The sequence below is a fragment of the Thunnus maccoyii genome, chromosome 14 (genome assembly GCF_910596095.1).
Source record: "Thunnus maccoyii chromosome 14, fThuMac1.1, whole genome shotgun sequence".
NCBI classification, from domain to species: Eukaryota; Metazoa; Chordata; class Actinopteri; order Scombriformes; family Scombridae; genus Thunnus; species Thunnus maccoyii.
Window position 1 is genome coordinate 22,908,281 of NC_056546.1, and position 18,959 is coordinate 22,927,239.

The window sequence follows — 18,959 nt, forward strand, 5'->3', positions numbered from 1 at the left end:
ATATGTTGTGCAGCTGTTATGAAACTCGTGTTAAAGTGTTATTAACATGGTCAAAGCAGAGTTTATGTGTAAAATTACCAACACTTCTGTCCTTGACATTCTTTGTCCACTAGTCTCCCTAACAAGTGCTAGCCTGTCTGTTCTGCAGACAGTGATCCAATCAGACACTGAGTTATGTGTCATTTAATGGTATAAAAATGTCACTGCTAGCCAGCCAGCCGGGCTTACAGTAATCCAGCACTAAGGCAGGCCTTTATGACAATAGGAAAAGGCCTCGGCATCTCACCCCTGAGCTGCTGCCAAAGCGTCATTGGGACCAAAGCCATACCAGTCTGTCTGATAGTCTAATCACTGACCCAAGACCCAGGTCAAATACGTTATGGCCACTGGTTTGCATGTTCTCTGCTCCCGAGGGAGTGCAATGTGAATATTATTAATGCAGGAATGATTAATGCAGCTATTAGAGGGGCGGTATTAAATGGCATACTACACATATAGCATAAGTACTATTATTATCCAGCATATGTGAGGAAAGTATTGGATAGGCGGTGCTATTAGGTTCCTGCTGTAGCCATCATCATGTAGACTTTTTTTGATGCAATAAAATGTAAAATGCAAATATTAGTCGGTGGCTCCATATCTCTGAGTGGCCACTTGCCAGTTGAAATGTTACCTGAGGGTTGTTGTACAGCAGGCAAAAAATCATTTGGGTATTTATCATCCCTGGTCAAAGTCATACATTATAATGGTGCACTCTGCATGCAAAGTGCTACATCAGTGTAGATGGAAATTGAGGTGCTCTAGTCATCAGATCATTTTATTGGATTTTATTATGCAGGTTATCACAAAGAGGAGCACTCAGATATTTGAAGGCAGGTTTACTGTGTCAAACAGCCAGGTGTCATAGCAGTCATATTCAATATTAACAAAACAATCTTAACCGTTTTGTGTAAGTTCATACTGAAAGAAATGTGGCTGGAATACATTAAATGATTTCACATTGCGTTACACTCCTTCATGTACTGTTGAGCAACAACTGACTTACAGGGAACCTGCAGAACAATGTCAAGTCACCATATTTACTCACAACTCTCCAGTGCCACAGTTTCATCATCAGTTGTTTGTGAAGGAAGGGGGAGAGCAGTTACTAGCACACAAGATCTGATGAAACTGTTCTTTCCACTAACAAGATTTGGGTGTTATAGGAAAGAAGTGTAGCTGAGAACAGGTACAACACTGGGTTGATTTCCTGGAAGTCACAGCTCCGCTTCACTAACTTTACTGCAGACACCATTGATCTTCATTTTCCTGTGATGTCAAGTCTGTTCTTTGCGCTGTGTTTTCCAGGCAGGCGATAAGCACTACCATCCCAGCTGTGCGAGATGCAGCAGGTGCAATCAGATGTTCACAGAAGGAGAAGAGATGTATCTGCAAGGTGAGGTAGTCAATAGTTGGTTGTTTAATTAAGTGATTCATTACAAAGAAATTGACAGATAAATTGATAATGAAAATGATCGTTAGTTGCAGCCCTAAAATATACAGCTAAATAATATTTCAATAACGAGAACATGCTATATATCCATCTGTGGCACTAATGAGCTAATGAACTTGTATTTCTTGTGTCTGAGACTGTCTATGTCTTCCCCCTCAGGATCAACAGTTTGGCATCCTGGCTGCAAGAACACCACTAGAACAGAGGAGAGACACAGGGAGCGGGTAGGAATTTGGGCGTCACTGACACCATTGTCCTTGACTTTGTCTCGACTGAAAGCACTTTTCTGTTCACGTCCAATGCCTACTTTTTACTGGACTGGATAGAAATTCAGACTATGTAACAAAGGTTTTTTGCATGGGCTGTTATCACTCCCTTGCTGAACTGTTAAACCTTAACCTAATGTGGTTGAAATAATTTGCCTATTGAGGCAATATATGTTGTGTGTGTGTGTGTGCCTTTGCATGTGTGTGTGTGTATAAATATTTGTTCATGTGCATATTTACATGTGGACACATTTGCCTTGATGTATGTGTGAACTGTTAGTCGGGCTGGAAGTGGCACAACCCCTGTGTGATGTCCTGTGAACTCCCCCTCTCCCTTCCTCCACAGCTATTGCCTCCGTCCCTCTTATTCCTCCAAAAAACAGAAAGGCAGGTACTGTATTCGCTATTGGCTATGAGATGGCATCATCCTGTGTTCCACCATGCACATAGGACACATAGGATGCACTGTATGCTGCCATCTGCTGGAGACAGCCTGCAGTGCCCTCTCTGTGTGTCATTCAGTCTTGTCTTTTAACACCTTAACTGCACTCATATCAAAGGTGCATGAGACTAAGATGTGCACACATTTGGAGGAGCACACACAATGTCACAGACTAATCTGTCTTTTTTAAAACCCCCATTTATCCATTAGGTGAAAAGCTCATTTAATTACGCTACATTCAGGACTGCTGCTGTCATCTAAACTCTTCATTTCCCATAAACAGGCATGAGATTCTTAAGAACATAAAATCACAGCACTAAAGCACTCATTCACTTTGCAAATTTGCAAATGAATGACCTAATCATGAGACGACATGTTAGTATTTCAAAGTACTTCATGTACTTTATGAAGCGCAAATACAGGGTGTTGCAATTCCCTCTCATCGCTCATACAAAGCTAAATGATGTAATGTTGGAGTGTTTTGGGTAATACTCCCGGGTGATATGCAGACGGCAGGGGGCTGTGGATCATGGGAGAATGGCTGCCTGAGTGATGATGTTGAGACTAACACTCACTTTTGTGTTTTCTTCTCACAGCCTACGAGGTCGTCGTCCGAGAGTATTTGTTCCAGACCTGGTTCAAGCATACCTGGCTCACCGGGTCACACGATCTATGTAAGATATGTCACAGAGCTGTATGTTTGAAAAGATTGTGCTAAGATTGTCTCTCTAGTGAGAAATTACCTTTCCCTTTTTTTTTCTTTTTTTTTTACAATAGTACAATAGCTATACAGTTGCACCTTGTTCAGTAATAGTATTGTTTTACAGTAGTAATCTCCCTTTGCTCTTGTCCGTGTGTGCATGTTTGTCTTTATTTGTCTCCCTAGGCAAAAGTAGACAATGAGATCCTTGATTACAGAGACCTAGCTGCCATTCCAAAAGTCAAAGCCATTTATGACATTGAGCGCCCCGATCTTATTACCTATGAACCTATGTACACCACCTCCCTGGATGAGAGAGACGAGAGACGAGAGAGTGTGGGAGAGGTAAACAGACAGAATGCATGCTTCTCCTCCTGCATGCATGCTGTCTTTGTGGACATACTGTATATTAAGAATTGTATTCCTAAACTGATCCTCTGTTTAGTTGTGGGCTATATTTTCCTCTGATGCTCTAGTAGGTCTTTTTCCTCATGGAAAAAGACATAAAAAGAGGGATTAATAAACATGAAGGAGTCTTTTTTATCAATAACACAGTACATCTTTTCATGTTGTAATAAAAACTTTTATGCGGCACTGAACTTTTATGTCCCACACAGCTCCACACTGCCAGGAGGGAGCGTTCACCCTTGCCTGATGACAAGGTAAGATATGTCACTGTGTGCTCATGATGATAAATGGTCCTAAAATAGCAAAGAAAAGTAACAAGGTATGCATCACATAAAAAGGAGGCCATGTGCTTTGTTGCTTCACAGTTTGCAAAAATGTGGAAGATCAGCAGATGGGCCATTTTTATACCTGGTGCAGATGTCTCCTATTGCTTGTTAACACTATAGTGTGATGCTATGGTATTTATAGTACCGGTCAAAAGTTTGGAAACACTTTCTCATTCAAGACAATGGGAAGGTGTGTCCAAACTTTTGACTGGTACTGTACGTCTGGCTGTCTGGGCCTTTTGCATCTATGGGGCAGTCTAACATTATCTAGATCACCTGTATTGTTTTTAAAAAAGTAAAAAAAAAAATAAACAAACAACAAAGTCATAATTCACACTTGTTTGATTCTTTCCAGTCCTCAAGAAATATGTCGCCAACCCCACCCGCTGAGGTGAGCATATTATTTTGTCAGATTCATTCTCACCTGAATACAGTGTAAATGCTGTATATAATGTATTATCATTAATCCCAGCAGTGTGCGTAGTAACCTGTGTGTGTGTGTGTGTGTGTGTGTCAGGGCTCTTACGACAGGAGGGAACGCATCCTCCAAAGGTCCACCAGTCAGGGCTCCATAGGGTCACCAGTTTATAATCGCCATGGTTACACCCCCACCTTGTCACGGTCGCCGCAGCATTTTCACAGGCCAGGTGAGTACTTACGCAGACCACTTTAGCAGAGATGTGTGCACGCATTTGTGTGCGTGTGTGCATGGACAGTATGTATAATGTTACATTGTCTGTGATAATATTGATGATTTCAACTTTTTAAAAGGTTGATTGATGAGATCTTTACCTGTTAGGTAGATGATAACTGGCCGTGACAGTTGCTAAAACACATTAGACCCTCCACCTTAAGGTTCTCACTTCCCTCCCTCTGATCTATTTACTGTATTAAAGGAGAACTTCACCAAAATTGACTTTTGGGTTATTATGTTATTGATTTTTTTTCTTGTAGTACTTTGATTTGACACAATGGACAATCCCTCCTTTTGCAGAATAACAACCTCAAAGTCAATTTTGCACCTTTAACAACACAATTTCTCCTGACTTTGCTGTTTTTTCCTTTAAAATGTCTGATTTTAAAGTGTAATAGTCTTCCTTGTTTCTTACTGACCATCTCAAATACTCCTTACTTCTCACTTCTGTGGGTGTCTTTGATTTGCTCTTTTCGTCATTTGAATCCTGTATATCTCCCTTTTCTTTTGGCCCTCACCTTCTCACCTTCTATCTCCTCCCCACAATACCTCTGCTGCCTGGTGCTGGGTTTTTGTCCCCTGCCCCACACATCCCCCTCCCTGCAGAGGCTCTGACAGGCATGCAGAAGCTCTGCTCCTCCCTGTGCAGTAACAGTGTGGGCTCCAGAAATAGTGACTCCCGCCCCACCTCCCCTTTCAGACACCACTTCCTCCCCCATAGCCAAGGTAAGGGCCCAACTCCACTTTACTCCGCTGCCCCCCCCAAGGCAACACATCATCTTCATCATCACCTGGGATGCCACCTCCTGCCAAATCTCATCTGTCATTCTGGATCCATCACCATTTCCCATTAGACAGAAACTGCCATCATGAATGGTCAAACCCTGTCTGAAAAGCAACAAGCAGCCAAGTCAATGACTCCTCACAAACTGGCATGAACTTCTTAACCTTTTACTAACACAGCCTCTGCCAAAGCAGCTGACAGGCTCTGTGTTTGTGTTTTGCAGCTTTGCATGTACTTGAGAGATACTAGTAATCCAAATCCAATATCCAAACTGACAGTTTCCTGAAAGTTGGATGACGGAAATGTTTTTGTGGTGTCAGAATGAGTCTCCTGTTTCCAGTAAACTGTAATGATGAGATAAAAAGAAAGTTTTTTTAGTGTGTTGAAGCATGCTGTAAGGTACAACTTTCTAAACTGTGAACTCTTATTGAACCGTGAACTCATGTTATGAAACAGACATTATACTTCATGACTCATAACCCATCTCCCAAGCATTAAGTCTTGCTTTCCTTAATCTTCGGCGTTTCTCTGCTCGCTTGAGCTGCTTTTGTACCTTCGTCTGCTTGCACATACTGTAGCGAAAGGCTCCATTAACTGCATTTATTAAAACCAACCAGAATGTCTCCCATTTGCTCAAAATGACTTCAACTGGTCCCGATGGTCCCTGTGTGTTGCACCATTCAGACTGTGGTTCCCCTTTAGTATCCCTGCTTATGTTCTGTTCTTGGTTCTTCTCACTGGAGGCACTGACCCGCCGAGTGGCCGGAGCTCCCCCCTCCCGCTCAGGCCTGACAGCCGGCCGGTCACCCCGCCTCTCTCTCAGACCCCTAAACATTTCCACCTCCCAGGTAGGAGCTGGAGCGCACCCTGTCACTGCTCGTCCCTACTTTCTCTCTTACCAGACTTTTAACTAACAATCTATCTATCTATCTATCTATCTATCTATCTATCTATCTATCTATCTATCTGTCAATCATTTTACTCCATTTGGGATCAGCTTTTGCTTTTTCCCCTCTTCTTTCACAACTATAGTCACAGATGAGCACCAGTAGACAGTATGTAACACAGGAAAAAGGGAGAAATTCGATAAATATGCTGGTATATTGCGTCATGACTTTTGTAAAACAAATTTAAAATGTTTTATTTTGTATAACAGAGACACTGAATACTCTGTAAATGTCTTTCCTTTCTGCATTTGACTGTTTTCAGATCAGGGGAGCAACATCTACAGAAAACCTCCTATCTACAAACAACATGGTACCTCTCCTCTTATTTATGACTTATTTTAGAAAGAGGGGGCATAACTGTCTGTCTGAATACTATTCACAATACTGAAGGAAATGATGTTATTGAGCTGGGCTCTTTTACTAAAATGCTTTTGTTATTCAACTGAAACTGTGTGTCCATCTAACCATGTAGTCACCCCCAGTGTCAGTGTACGAGCACTGTTTGAAGTCTGTCTCCGATCCTCCTCTGTCTGACCTGCAGCCAGTTCTACACTGCACATCGTCCATCTTAACAAGTCATTTACAGTAATGTTAAAGTCAGCCTTTTTTTTAAATAAAGCAACACTATGTAACTTTTTCTGAGTTGTGAGGATAATGTTGCCAGTTGCCAGAAGCCAGCTGCTTTAAAACATCATTATCAGGAAAACTGACTAAGAGCAGAAGGAATGATACCAGTAAACAAACATGTTTACTGGCTAGCGACATGTTCACTTCTTGTTTTACTTTTGTGATAAACCATTGAAATGTTTATCTGTGACATTCTAAAATGTAGTGTTTATAGTAGCACAAGTAGAGAAGAGTCATAAAGTCAACAAATTGACTCAGTAATGTCAGTTACACACGTCTATCTAAAATATGCTAACTTTAGCTAACATTAGCCACCATAAATGGTGCAAAAATGTCACAAAAATCATCCATGAAACATATGCAAAAACACACAGATCCTTGCCCTTTGACAGTTCTTTGCCACTTACTTCAGACTCCCTTCAATTTAAGGCTGTATCTAATATTAGGTGACTTGTTAGGAAAGACACTTTTTGCATTGTAGATGGCATAGGTTTCAAACCAAGATGCGGAATAAAATGATTGCTGAGCCTGGTGATCAGATGGTGCTAAGATGTTTAAGCTCCTTGTGGTTGAGACTGTGACCCAGACACTGATAGATCAGTTCCCATGGTTACCAACCTAGATACAGCTGCCATAGCACGTCAAAGCAAGTCTGCTGATGACATCATCAGATCCGCCACCTTCCCCGCTGCCCACGCTCCCTCTCCGGATGACAGCTCACGGAGTGAGGGTGATTGTTGGCCCTACTCTATCGCTGTATTAGGTACAGTAGGCTCGTGATGGGCATGCTTGCACTGCTACCTTATAGCGACACAATAGACGCCTCACCACAGCTTAACTTTCCTGTTTCTCCTTTCTAGCCCAAAAGCTTAACTGCATTCCTGCTTCACTCAAAGCTCTCTTGTAATTCAGGCATAATTTGCCTTTAAGTTTTGCTTGCACAGTGCAGAGGCATCATTTAGTTTCTGTTGCTGCCATATTATTTTTTGCTCAAGGTAGCATCAGTTTCACCATTTTATGTTCACTTACTATACTGTTGGGTGCACTAGCTATACACCACAATGCCACAAATGACTTGGACAGAGATAACTGAGACTGACTTCAAACTGACTTTTGTCTGTCTGTCTTACATTGTGCCGTTCTGTGTATTCGACATCCAATAAATTCTTGACATGAATGATGAAAGCCGCCAGAGGAAACATTCATCATGTCAGTGTAGCCAAATATTCCAATAAGTCCCTCTGTTTGTCTGTCTCGTCAACTCTGTCTCACATTTGTGTCCTAACGTCCACCTATTACTCATTTATTGTGTGTATTTCTTACTGCTCCAACAGCCAAATGAAGCAGCCACATCTTTCTGTCTGTCTCTAAAACTGAACTGTGGATGAAGCATTTCATCCAGCTGTACTTTACAAGTACATGTGCAGCATGACATCCTCCAGAGAGATGTGTGTGTGTGTGTATGCATGTCTATGTATGTGTTATATCATCTTTTGGACTGTCACCCATAGGTTCGGAAGGGAGGAGACGATCCAGAGAAGATGAGGAAGAAGAGGCCTTGAAAAGAAAGCAGTTGCAGGAAGAACATCTCAGCAAGGTCAGCCAGATAACCTTGAACCATCAACTTAACAGATTCAGTTACCAACATTGGTCATTATAGATGTCATATTTCCACTATTTATCAAGAAACCTTTATTTACTTCATGCAGAAGAGGTGATGTAACTTTGTCATGTGCCTGAGATGAAAACCATATATGCATGTTTTGTATCCTTAACGCTCCTGTTCTGCAATGCTGTTTATCTACACGGATATGCAGTAAACTATTTGAAAGTGTATGTGTGTGTGTGTGTATGTGTGTGTGTATGTGTGTGTGTGTGTGTAGATTCAGTCTGGTTTAGGAAAGCTGATTCTGAAGGAAGAGATGGAAAAAGAGCAGATTAGGGAGCGTCACGCACGCAGCCTCTCTGCTCAGCGCTACGACCCCAAACAGACCAACTGTGACGCAGGTACAGAGCAGCTTCATCAGCTAATATGCTCTTGAGTTGTCAGCAATGTACTGTACTGTACTGTACTGTGCTATATTAATTTTACAGTGATTCAGATTTTAGATTGTAATGAATTGTAATCCTATAGTTGTACTAGATGAATGTGCTGGTATTTATATGTTTATGTGTGTTTTTAGATTTGTTTGTAGAATTGTTAGTGTGATAGAGTTTATGTAATGGTGTTGCATGGAAATGAATGTTTTCATTATCTGGTAATTGTTCTGTGTACCTGCCCAGGGATTGCAGATGCAAATGAGCTAATAGCTAAATCTGGCATAAATCATCTCTTCTCATTTTGAGATTAATGTTTTTTATGCATGTTCCTTGTTTAATAAAGACTAATAATAACAATAACTATACAACACTTCTAGGTAACTCTTTGCATTGGTTTTAACATGCCTGGATTATCAAATGGCTCAAATTTGAAGATTCTCTGTAAACATAAATGTACCTGATTGGGTCAACGTCATATTTCTAAAAAAATCTAACATAAACAATGTTTATGTTTCAGATCCAATTTCTCCAACCAAAACAAACTCTCTGCCTGGCTATGGAAGAAACGGCCTACATCGGGTGAGAGCTCACTCATACTCACAAGATAGCTGTTGATTATGTAACTACAGACAGCAAAATGCTGATAGGAGATGACAGTTAGAAAATTATAATGACTGGAAGTATACAGTCTTGGCACCACTGCCACAAATAAAAATTTCTATATATTTGTTGTAAGTTAAATCTAATTCTGGTCGTAACGCAGCAACAAAATGCCCATATGTCATTGTTGATGTACTACTGTCTGTATTCCCGCAGCCACAGTCAACAGATTTCACCCAGTACAACAGCTATGGTGACATGTGTGGAGGAGGCAGAGGTGAGAGCTGCTACCAAAGTGTAGCCACCAAGTAAATCTCTTGCCAATTTCACCAGAGCTATTCAGCACCAGTATTCAGAAATGGCTTGCTACATGTACATAAGATGGACCTGCATTTTGAAATATTTGCATAATGATTCACACAATGTGTCATCAGGGACAACAGTGTTGTAGATAGTAGCCTGGCAGGGGATTTGACAGCAACACCATTAACTGTGAGTCTCATTTTCTGTCCCATTTTGTCCTGCAGAGTTTCAGGTATGTCTCTCATCTGCTTTTTCACATGGCATGCACCCTCACCAATGCATCATAAATTTGCTTGCTCATGGGTTGCAAGAGACACCTTATCCTGAATGCACAGTGCCCCCACTCATGCTACATGCTTGCATCACTGTTGGATTAGTGTCAACTACAGGGCATGCAGTGCAGCAATTTCAAATGCCTCTGATTTGAGAAGCAAACATGCACTGCCCAGTAGCTGAAACACTGTAATGTACATGCAGTGTACAATCATCGCCACATGTCTTGTTTTGTTTGTCCGTATACCAGTGTTATGACTCAAGCTAAATGTCACATTTGAATATATGATTTCAAAACTCACCATAGAAAAAAAAAGAGACATGCAGAAAACATGTACGACGACTGCCCATCTTGAATACTTACTAAGATACTGAACCGTATCCACTACTTGCTCCATCCAGTGAAGACTGTGCCCACTGTCATTAGTGGACATACTCATGCCATTAACCCTGCAGTCCCCTTCCACTATATTACATTTGTGTATGTTCTATTCTTTAGCACATTAAGGATGGCCGTGCAGCACTTGCAAGGATGGACAGGGGAGTATCTATGCCTAATATGTTGGAACCAAAAGCAAGTATCTTCTTCTTTTTGTACTGATGTGAAATATGTTACAAAATTTATACCTTGTTCACTTATACTGAAGTGCATTTTACAGTAACACATAAATAAAGGCAAACTTTTCAGCTAATAAAAACAAACAAACTTGACAATTTGATTAAGAAGAAGCAACCAGTCCGTTAGTGGAAGGTGAAATAAAATAAGCGGTGTTCTGTATTGACCTTTGTAGAGTGGGGACATTGGTGGAAGAAATAGGGAGCTAAGAGAGATTTTTAATGGAGGTAAAAGACTCACATTAGCCGGGTTCCTGATTTAGCATGCTGCTTCAGGAGTCACTCTAGCGCTTAGCATGCTGGCTTCTCCATGTTCATCTGCACATAGCTTTGACTTACAGTGGCTGGATACTGTATGCAGCATACAGTGGAGAATCCAACGCCCAGATTGTCATCCAAACAACTCATATCACTATATACTGCGTAGTATATAAGGGAGTGTACACTACTGTGTGGATATGAGTTGGTCAGAGGCTTCACAGAACTTCTAGTTGCTTATTATTGAGCATTTCAGTTAGGTAAATTATGATTTTCCAGTTTCTTCTTGTACAGATGGGATTAGCTATTTAGAAAAGTAGAAGCACCTTAGTTTTACAGGACAGTCATTCCCATGTGGATTAACTTGGCCTACATTACTGATGTTAGCTCTTTTTTTAGTTTGCATTAAATTGCACTAAAAATACAGCCCGTTATGTAACTCTGTTTTCATGTTTTTTGTCCCTTACCTAATCTATTGCACGTTTCTACACCAAAAAAAATGTGTGCACACCATAGTACCCTGCATTTCCCCAATAACCTAAACAAAAAACAAAAGAAAAACAGCTCTCACTCCCAGTCAGCCTCCTGTCACATACCTGTTCTCCCACCCAGTGTTCCCTGTCACAGTGAGAACTAGAAGAATATCCAAATTTTATAGTTTTGTCTGATAAAAATGGTTTGTAAGTGTTTGAAGCTTGACTCTAGCTTGGAGTGACCTGTTCACTGACGAGTGTCTCCTTCTGAAGGTGTATCCCTATGAAATGCTCATGATAACCAGTAGAGGGAGAGCTAAACTGCCCAGGGATGTGGACAGAACCAGACTGGAGGTATCAGTTTTCCACCTGACTGTCCGCAATTGATACTGGATTTTTTTCGATTTTGTGTAAATAACATGTTACACAAATACAACTGTAGCAAGGAATGTGCAGTATCCATTGCTTCTTGTCATTTTTGCAGTGACCCTTTTTATGGCTTCGGTGCTAACCACGAACAACCCTCACCCCACTCCCCTCCCCTCCCACCCTCCCCTCCTTTGTTTTCTCCACCTTTGTTCTCAATTCTAGCGCCACTTAGCACCTGAAACGTTCTTTGACATCTTTGGAATGGAGATCCAGGAGTTTGACAGGCTTCCCCTGTGGAAACGCAACGACATGAAAAAGAAGGCCAAGCTCTTCTAGCACTCAGAGCAGCATGCATATACTATACATTCATACAGATAGCACACGACAACTGTAATCTAGATGTAGGTTTTGGTTTATTTCCTTTTCTTCTGTTTTTTGTTTTGTTTTGTTTTTCCTGACATAATCAAGGAAGCCATGAAATGGACTCTTTTTGCTCTGATGCTTCCTGAGAATGTGAGCTGAATGATTTGTCCAGTTAGACTTGCACAGGAAACAAGGAATGGGAATCTCTTCCATGTTCAAAAATGACAAAGAATGAGAGTGAATGATAAATAGGGTCATGTTATTTGGTTTGACTGCGCTTGTTTTACTTCTTGCTTTGCTTTGAGTGGAACTGCTTTCATTTCTTTCTTGCTTGTTTCTTCCTACTATTTGTTGCTGTTGATTCCTGTGGAACTTTGTAAGTACAGTAGAACCTCATGGCGCCATTACAAAATGTCCATGCTTGTAGCTTGAACATGTGTCAGCTTTCCTTCGCTTGGGCTGAAACAGTTTTGGTCCAAAGTTTGCAAGAATCGGCTCAGTGAGTCTTTGAATTTAAAAAAAAAAAAAAAAAGGCAGTCAGCTGACCCAGCAAATGTTTTACTGGATCTACATGGAAATGAATCATCCAAGCACCTACACATCGTCAGTCTCCTTCCCTTGGCTGCTGTACATGCCAATCAGTCATCCGACCCTGACAAAAAGAAAATGTCTCTCTTCTCAGGCTCTCATAAACATGGCCAGACACTTTCCCTTTACATGTATTGGAAGTACAAATCTTAATATATTTTAATGCCGTATCCGACATACAGTAACCAACAAATAGATAAAACACCTAATGTAAGAAGCAACTGTATTTGAAAGTACTGTTTTATAAATGAAAACCCACACTGCCATTTGTTGTATTGAAATCTAAGCCAATAAAGCTTTAAATCACCATGAACCATATGATCCTCGGCTATACCAAAGGTACCCACCGCCTCTTTTCTGTTCTCTGTTTACTTCTTTGCATTCCACTAATAAACACACTGGTTCAGTGACGTCACACAGGTGAGAGGTAGTCTGACGACTAGTTGGCTTTTATGGGACCAGTCCAACAGTGTACTCTACTAACCCTCTGCACAATCACTGATTATATGGGGCACCTTTGAGGAAACATCTTTTTACATGATCTTGGCCTTTTACTCTGATATAAACATTTGTATAGCTGCATTTGAAAATTTTGTGTGGAGGCAAATATTCCTCTGATGAATAGTGAACAACCACCATTGCCCAGGAAACCCATCAGCTGTTGCTTTTAAAGGAACATATTAGCTGCTTGAGAATTTATTATCCACATTTTAATAGCGTCTGAAGTCACTGGCCTTTTCAAATATTTAGCCATAATTCAGAGAGCACTGTCAGAATTTGACTGCAGATTGTCTTTTGGACAACAAAATACGTACAGCATCTATAACTGAGCTTTTTTCAAAATATTCCACAGTTTTAAATTGATGAATACAGTTTCCTTCCTTTTAAGCAGTCATTTGTGTCAGTTCATGTCAGTATGAATAAAAACAAATATTTATTTGAATAAATATTTTATTTTTGCTTGAGACAGGTATCATTATGAACTATGTTTTGTCAGTTATATTTATATGGTAATGCAGTTGCATGCATAGATTTTTTACAGTAAAAACTTTTCCAGATTGATGCAATCAAGTGCTAGTGGGAAGGTAAGATATCCAAGACTTGAGTTCTGTTCACGGTAATGCAAGAAACTACAAAATTCATATTTTCCTTTTCATGAGGTCCATATCTTTTGAAAGTTTGTCCTCCAGGTTTGAATTTCTAATAACATGGCAACTTAATATGAGAGCAATGCTGTATAGTGCAAATCTTTGTTAAATCTCAGATGTCACATCAGTGTTTCCCATGCAAACATTACTGTAAAGCATTACCTCGATTACCTTACAATGATAATGTAATTTTGAGAAAAAAGAAAGTGTTTAATGGTATGGATACTTACCTCAAGCATGATTGATTTTCATACTGTATTGAAATGAACTGAGCAGTGGCTCCCTGGATGGCAGGAAAAACATGTTTCAAGACATATAAAAATAATCTGCAATAATAATTTGTGTCTGATTTGGTTTTTCCACAAAAAAGGTTCACTTTAACCCTGATCATATTTTGTCATTGTCTCCTATTAAGTCGATTCTGACCAAAGTCACCGCAAATGCTTTTCTGTACAGCTACTTTTATCTTAATGGTCACATATTATACTCTTTTTCAGCAAATTAATATAGGTCTCTGAGGTCCCCAAAACATGTATTTGAGGTTTTTTGCTGAAATACCACTCAGATTATGCATTTTAGCATGCCTCTATACCCCTCTGTTGCAGTCCTGTTCTCAATGGGCTGTTGCTGTGTCTATGTGAATGAGCTGCTGCTCCACACACCCCACTCCAGAACTGGGTGGCTTGCCGGTCTGATACAATGCAAGATTATATGACCACAACTGGAGAGAGGGCTGTTGACAGTATTCATATTCATACTGGAACTGCAACGGAGCTGCAGCAGCGTCACTAATACTAGTATTACAGTAACGCTAAGTGTAACTGTGCATCAGAATGGTCGTATAAGCCTCCACTTGACTTTACACACACTGCCACAGTGGGCCACTAAAGCTTTATTATCTGAGCAAGTTAGCTGCCGGGTGCTAATCAAAGTTACACAACACTGCCAAGCAAATGAATTCTTGCAGTTTTACTTTCTTTTTCACACATGTATCGTTACCCTCATGGTATGTCTATCAAGGACATTTACATAACGTTACGGCAGCAACACACACATACTGACAAGGATCATGAAGCAGAACGGGTTAAAGTGTAATAACAAAGCTAGCTGAGCTAGCGCTGCAGTTTAAAGTTCTACCAAAAGCAACTTGAAAAAACAGTTACCACCATCCAACCTACTATTGTCGTTATTTAGTTGGCTTCAAATGAGACTTAATGTTCACACAGTTTTTCTTGACTGTTCCTCAACAACATTAGTTCAACATCACTAGCAATATTAGCTGTGCAACATGCTAACACCAAGTTCAACAGGCTAACCTAAATAAACAGTAAAACAGCATAAAACATGGCAAACATTACAGATTCCAAGTTTGAGGTATGGTCACGAACTGCTGGTATCGATCCAGAAATGGAGTTACATCCAGGTACCCACTATTTTGTGCACAGATACAACACTTTTCCAGTCATTGTTGGGACATTTCCATCAAAAATAAAGTGAATCCAACAGGTCTTCACTTCCTCAGATAATGGGAGACATAAAGACTGTTGTGTTGCTTCTTGCAGCCCACAACAGAACAATTTGATTCAGTAGATTTCAGTGGGCTGGGACCATCAGCCTGCTGATGGGCTGGAGGAGGTCCCTTTATGATATCATAAAGGGAGCCAAATCTAAATAGCGTGTTTGCACACACATTTACCGAAAGATGGAGCAGGAGATAAAGAGAGAGGATGGTCTTTTCTTACAGTTTGGGGGTCTCCAAAAACACGGGGGGCACATATTTATGTTGGAAAGGCATGAAAAAGTGCATTTTGCATAATATGTGGCTTTTAAATTTCCACTCCAGACATGTTTTAAGACATATAAAGATGCTGTGCTTATAAATCATTTGTGTCTTATATGTTTTTTCCACAAAAATGTTCAATACACTGGTCAAAAATTATTGAAAGCACATCTCCTTCTCCCTCATTGAAAAACACTGAATATATGAATGTGTAAACGAAATTAAATTAAATTAAATTAAATTTCAAAAGTGTCTGAAAACTCCATTTTCAGTGTATTTGCACTGGAGGCTTCAAATCTCTGCATCATATTTGCAAGTTGCTTGGTGAACCACGATTGTCTTCCAAGCTAGTTGTGATGTCACAAATCATGCCCATAAGTACACGTCTTAAACGGATCTTTAAGGAGAGCACAAAGAAACTTTCCCCCTGAGTAGATGAATGTGAAAACAGGCTAGTGTCAAACCCTTCACATTAATCATTCTGCACAGTGAAAGTTAAACATCCAAGTGAAGAAAGATTAAGCTAACACATTTTTGAGAGGAGGGGGACTTTAACGATGCAGAAAACTATGGTGTGCTTTGAAAAATGATCAACAGTGGTGTAAAGTGTGATGCAACTTGTAGTAGAAATACGCAAACATTCCACTATAGTCCTTTAAGTGTCACAACATAACTTCTCAGCTCTCTTTTGAGCATTTTGGCTCCGAAACATGAACTGAACTGTACACTTGTACAGTGCGTGCTGTTCATTAAAGCTACAACGTGACTGTACTCAGTCAGAGGGACAAATGTGAATTCCTATGGACACAACAATCATAATTTTCCTCTTAGAGAAGGAAGCACTGACAAACACTCCTGGAATATGGAAAACAGATGCCTGCATCTGGGGTCACAACACTGCCAGTAAATTGAATAATGCAATGCCTATTAATAAATAGCACAGGAGAAAAACTTAAAAGAGGTGGTTGTTATACAGATACAGTACTTCCTACTGCCCCTGTCAGTCAACTTTGTCTTTTTTGCTATCAAAATTAAGGTTAATAATAAGTTATTGAATATCTGCACCTTTTCTACAGGAGATGTTAGAAAAAAATCAGGAGTGTCTAAAGAAGCAAAGGGAAGCCGTTAAATACAGACTGAAGAAACTGGCAGCACGGCAATCAGAAATCACAGTAAGTTGTGTTCAAACTGGTCTTTGTTAAAATTTACAAAAACTACAACACTAATACTGTAATCACATCTGTGAGCTGCAGTAAAATACACTGATAAATGCTTTTGCCTGACTCAGAAAAAGTCCTCAGTGATAAGGGAGAGCATCATAAGGAAATATCAAGAGATCCAGACTATCTTGGATGAAGACCTGAGGATGACCCTATCCTATCTTGAGATGGAGGAGCGGGCTGCTGTCTCGGCCCTGGATGGGCTCATGGAGAAGAACTGTTCCCTCATCCAGGAGATAGAGCAGGACCTGGCCAGACTCACAGTGGCACTGGACCAGGTGGACGCACAGACTGATACAATGGTGACTGAAGCGTTTGTTATCATGGGAAATATTTTAAACAAGACATTGGTCAAGTTGCGATATGCTGGACCAAATATGAACACACACACAATCTGAAATTTCATATTTACTTTATCAATTGTGTATTGAAAATAAAAAATATGACGTGAGTGTTATGAAATATTGTGTTTTCAGAGTACATTTGATCTTGATTTTCCTGTTTTTCTTCAGTCATTCTTCTCATACTCTGAGCAGCAAGAGATGGAGGCTGTGGACAAGTATGGACTAAAACCACAATTTCACAATTTTCACAAAATTCTTCAGTATGATGCATTGCAACAACAACTTATGTTGTTTCTGTCTGTGGTCTACATCCTCCAGAGTGATAGATCTGCTGAACAGGACGGACCCCAGCAGTGTGAACCTTGACGACGCCAAAGCTGAACAGATCCTCAGTCTCACCAACAACATGCTTCTGCTTGTCTGCTCCCAGACGCCTCTATTTAAAAAACTCATCAAGAGCTGTCAGTTCTCACACACATGTTAATAACCGCAATTTGATCTCTTTAACATGTGTATTTTTATGTATAAAAATGTTTATCATGTGTCTCCAGATTCCAGTGAAGTGAGTTTGGATCCAGAGACGGCCCACCCAAAGCTGATCATCTCCCCCCAAGGTGACAGTGCCACCTACACAGACACCTGGCAGGAGCTTCCTGACATCCCTGATCGCTTTGACACCACCCTTAATGTCATCAGCTTGCAAAGCTTCAGCTTCGGTCGCCACTACTGGGAGATCGACGTGACTGGGAAGACTTACTGGGAGCTTGGTGTCACCTATCCCACCATTCCTCGCAAGGGCACCTCTGAGGACTGTTGGCTTGGCCGTGGGAATGAGTCCTGGTGTGTGGAATTCTTTGACGGGGAGTATACAGCTTGGCATGGAGGGGTGCCGCATCAGCTGCCTTTCACAAAACGCTTCTGTCGGATTGGGGTTTTGTGTAGTTTCCCTGCAGGGTTGGTGACGTTTCTTGAGGCGGACAACATGACACCGCTGTTTTCCTTTTGTGCAGGAACCTTCTCAGACTGCCTCCACCTGGCCCTGTGTCCTGGTCATGACCACAACGGCACCAATGCAAAGCCTATTGTCATCTGTAATACTCCATCTCATACCAGTGGTCTGTGATTAGTTGTGCCACAGAAAAGCATTTAGTAATTATTTCTATTAATGAACCCTTTATAAAGGTTTATAAGCTGTAACTTATGGCTTTATTAACAAAAGAAAATAAATTTAATAATGCTTTATGGATCAGTTACAAGTCATTCATTAATTAAGTTTGGGGTTGCCAGGTAGTAAAAAAATCTTTCTGTTTATCCTGTCTATTTGGTAATAATGCAGTTATAAATGTTGGTAATCCATCAATAAATGCTCATGGGTTTCTTATTCTCTAATAATTAAACCAGTCTGCAGTGAAGGGTGCCTTCCTGATTAATGAAAGAGTTAGTTAAAAAGACTAAGCCAGTGTGATGCTGGAAGTGTGGAGTGGAGTGGTAAACACCAACGGGAGAGATTTTCACAACCTGGCAACCCAAAACTTACCTTTATCACTGTTACATAAGGCATTATAATTTATTTTACTAACCATTAATAAAGCCATCAGTTACTTCTTTATAAAAGGCTCCTTCTAAGAAAGTGGTACTGCTACTGGATTAATTTTCTTTGAAATAATAGAATGTATTTCAGACAACATGAAGCACACTGCGATATAAATTACTTGCAGAGAGAAAGAAGCAACTTACAAGGAATCACATTAATAGAGAACACTACACACTTCTTCCAGTGCCTATACTGTATATGCTTATTGAACTTTCAGATAAATATGCAGAAACGTTAGAAGAAACAGTACACCTTATAAGTTCATTATATTAAGTAAAAGGGTCATGAAAAGAATGTTTAATGCT

General features: G+C 40.3%; 2 protein-coding genes across 7 annotated transcripts in view; both read left to right on the forward strand.

Moving 5' to 3' along the window:
- The window catches only part of ablim1a (actin binding LIM protein 1a), a 37,211-nt gene extending 24,322 nt beyond the window's left edge, over nucleotides 1-12,889 (forward strand). The window contains exons 7-25 of one of the 6 annotated variants that reach the window (XM_042434383.1): nucleotides 1,348-1,435; nucleotides 1,652-1,716; nucleotides 2,105-2,149; nucleotides 2,797-2,874; nucleotides 3,087-3,245; nucleotides 3,518-3,562; nucleotides 3,990-4,025; nucleotides 4,152-4,281; nucleotides 4,935-5,054; nucleotides 5,856-5,960; nucleotides 6,322-6,369; nucleotides 8,198-8,283; nucleotides 8,570-8,693; nucleotides 9,244-9,305; nucleotides 9,543-9,603; nucleotides 9,854-9,861; nucleotides 10,402-10,476; nucleotides 11,522-11,602; nucleotides 11,840-12,889. In XM_042434383.1, coding sequence (XP_042290317.1) covers nucleotides 1,348-1,435; nucleotides 1,652-1,716; nucleotides 2,105-2,149; nucleotides 2,797-2,874; nucleotides 3,087-3,245; nucleotides 3,518-3,562; nucleotides 3,990-4,025; nucleotides 4,152-4,281; nucleotides 4,935-5,054; nucleotides 5,856-5,960; nucleotides 6,322-6,369; nucleotides 8,198-8,283; nucleotides 8,570-8,693; nucleotides 9,244-9,305; nucleotides 9,543-9,603; nucleotides 9,854-9,861; nucleotides 10,402-10,476; nucleotides 11,522-11,602; nucleotides 11,840-11,953 — 1,530 coding nt within the window. In that variant the 3' untranslated portion in view covers nucleotides 11,954-12,889. The remainder of the gene's footprint in view (nucleotides 1-1,347; nucleotides 1,436-1,651; nucleotides 1,717-2,104; nucleotides 2,150-2,796; nucleotides 2,875-3,086; nucleotides 3,246-3,517; nucleotides 3,563-3,989; nucleotides 4,026-4,151; nucleotides 4,282-4,934; nucleotides 5,055-5,855; nucleotides 5,961-6,321; nucleotides 6,370-8,197; nucleotides 8,284-8,569; nucleotides 8,694-9,243; nucleotides 9,306-9,542; nucleotides 9,604-9,853; nucleotides 9,862-10,401; nucleotides 10,477-11,521; nucleotides 11,603-11,839) is intronic. The other 5 variants (XM_042434385.1, XM_042434384.1, XM_042434386.1 and 2 more) reach the window with 5 other exon arrangements.
- A 3,659-nt stretch (nucleotides 12,890-16,548) lies between these two features.
- Nucleotides 16,549-18,535, forward strand: LOC121912111 (probable E3 ubiquitin-protein ligase TRIML1). The gene is made up of 5 exons (XM_042434195.1): nucleotides 16,549-16,668; nucleotides 16,785-17,018; nucleotides 17,229-17,275; nucleotides 17,379-17,521; nucleotides 17,612-18,535. The coding sequence occupies exons 1-5, from the start codon at nucleotides 16,576-16,578 to the stop codon at nucleotides 18,181-18,183; spliced, it is 1,089 nt and encodes a 362-aa protein (XP_042290129.1). The 5' UTR covers nucleotides 16,549-16,575; the 3' UTR covers nucleotides 18,184-18,535.
- Nucleotides 18,536-18,959: the final 424 nt, after the last annotated feature.

Coding starts and splice junctions, on each gene's coding strand:
- LOC121912111 (XM_042434195.1), top strand. CDS start 16,576: ATGTTAGAAAAAAATCAGGAGTGTCTAAAGAAGCAAAGGGAAGCCGTT. Junction 17,019..17,228: donor ACGCACAGACTGATACAATG/GTGACTGAAGCG, acceptor GTTTTTCTTCAG/TCATTCTTCTCATACTCTGA. Junction 17,522..17,611: donor TAAAAAACTCATCAAGAGCT/GTCAGTTCTCAC, acceptor ATGTGTCTCCAG/ATTCCAGTGAAGTGAGTTTG.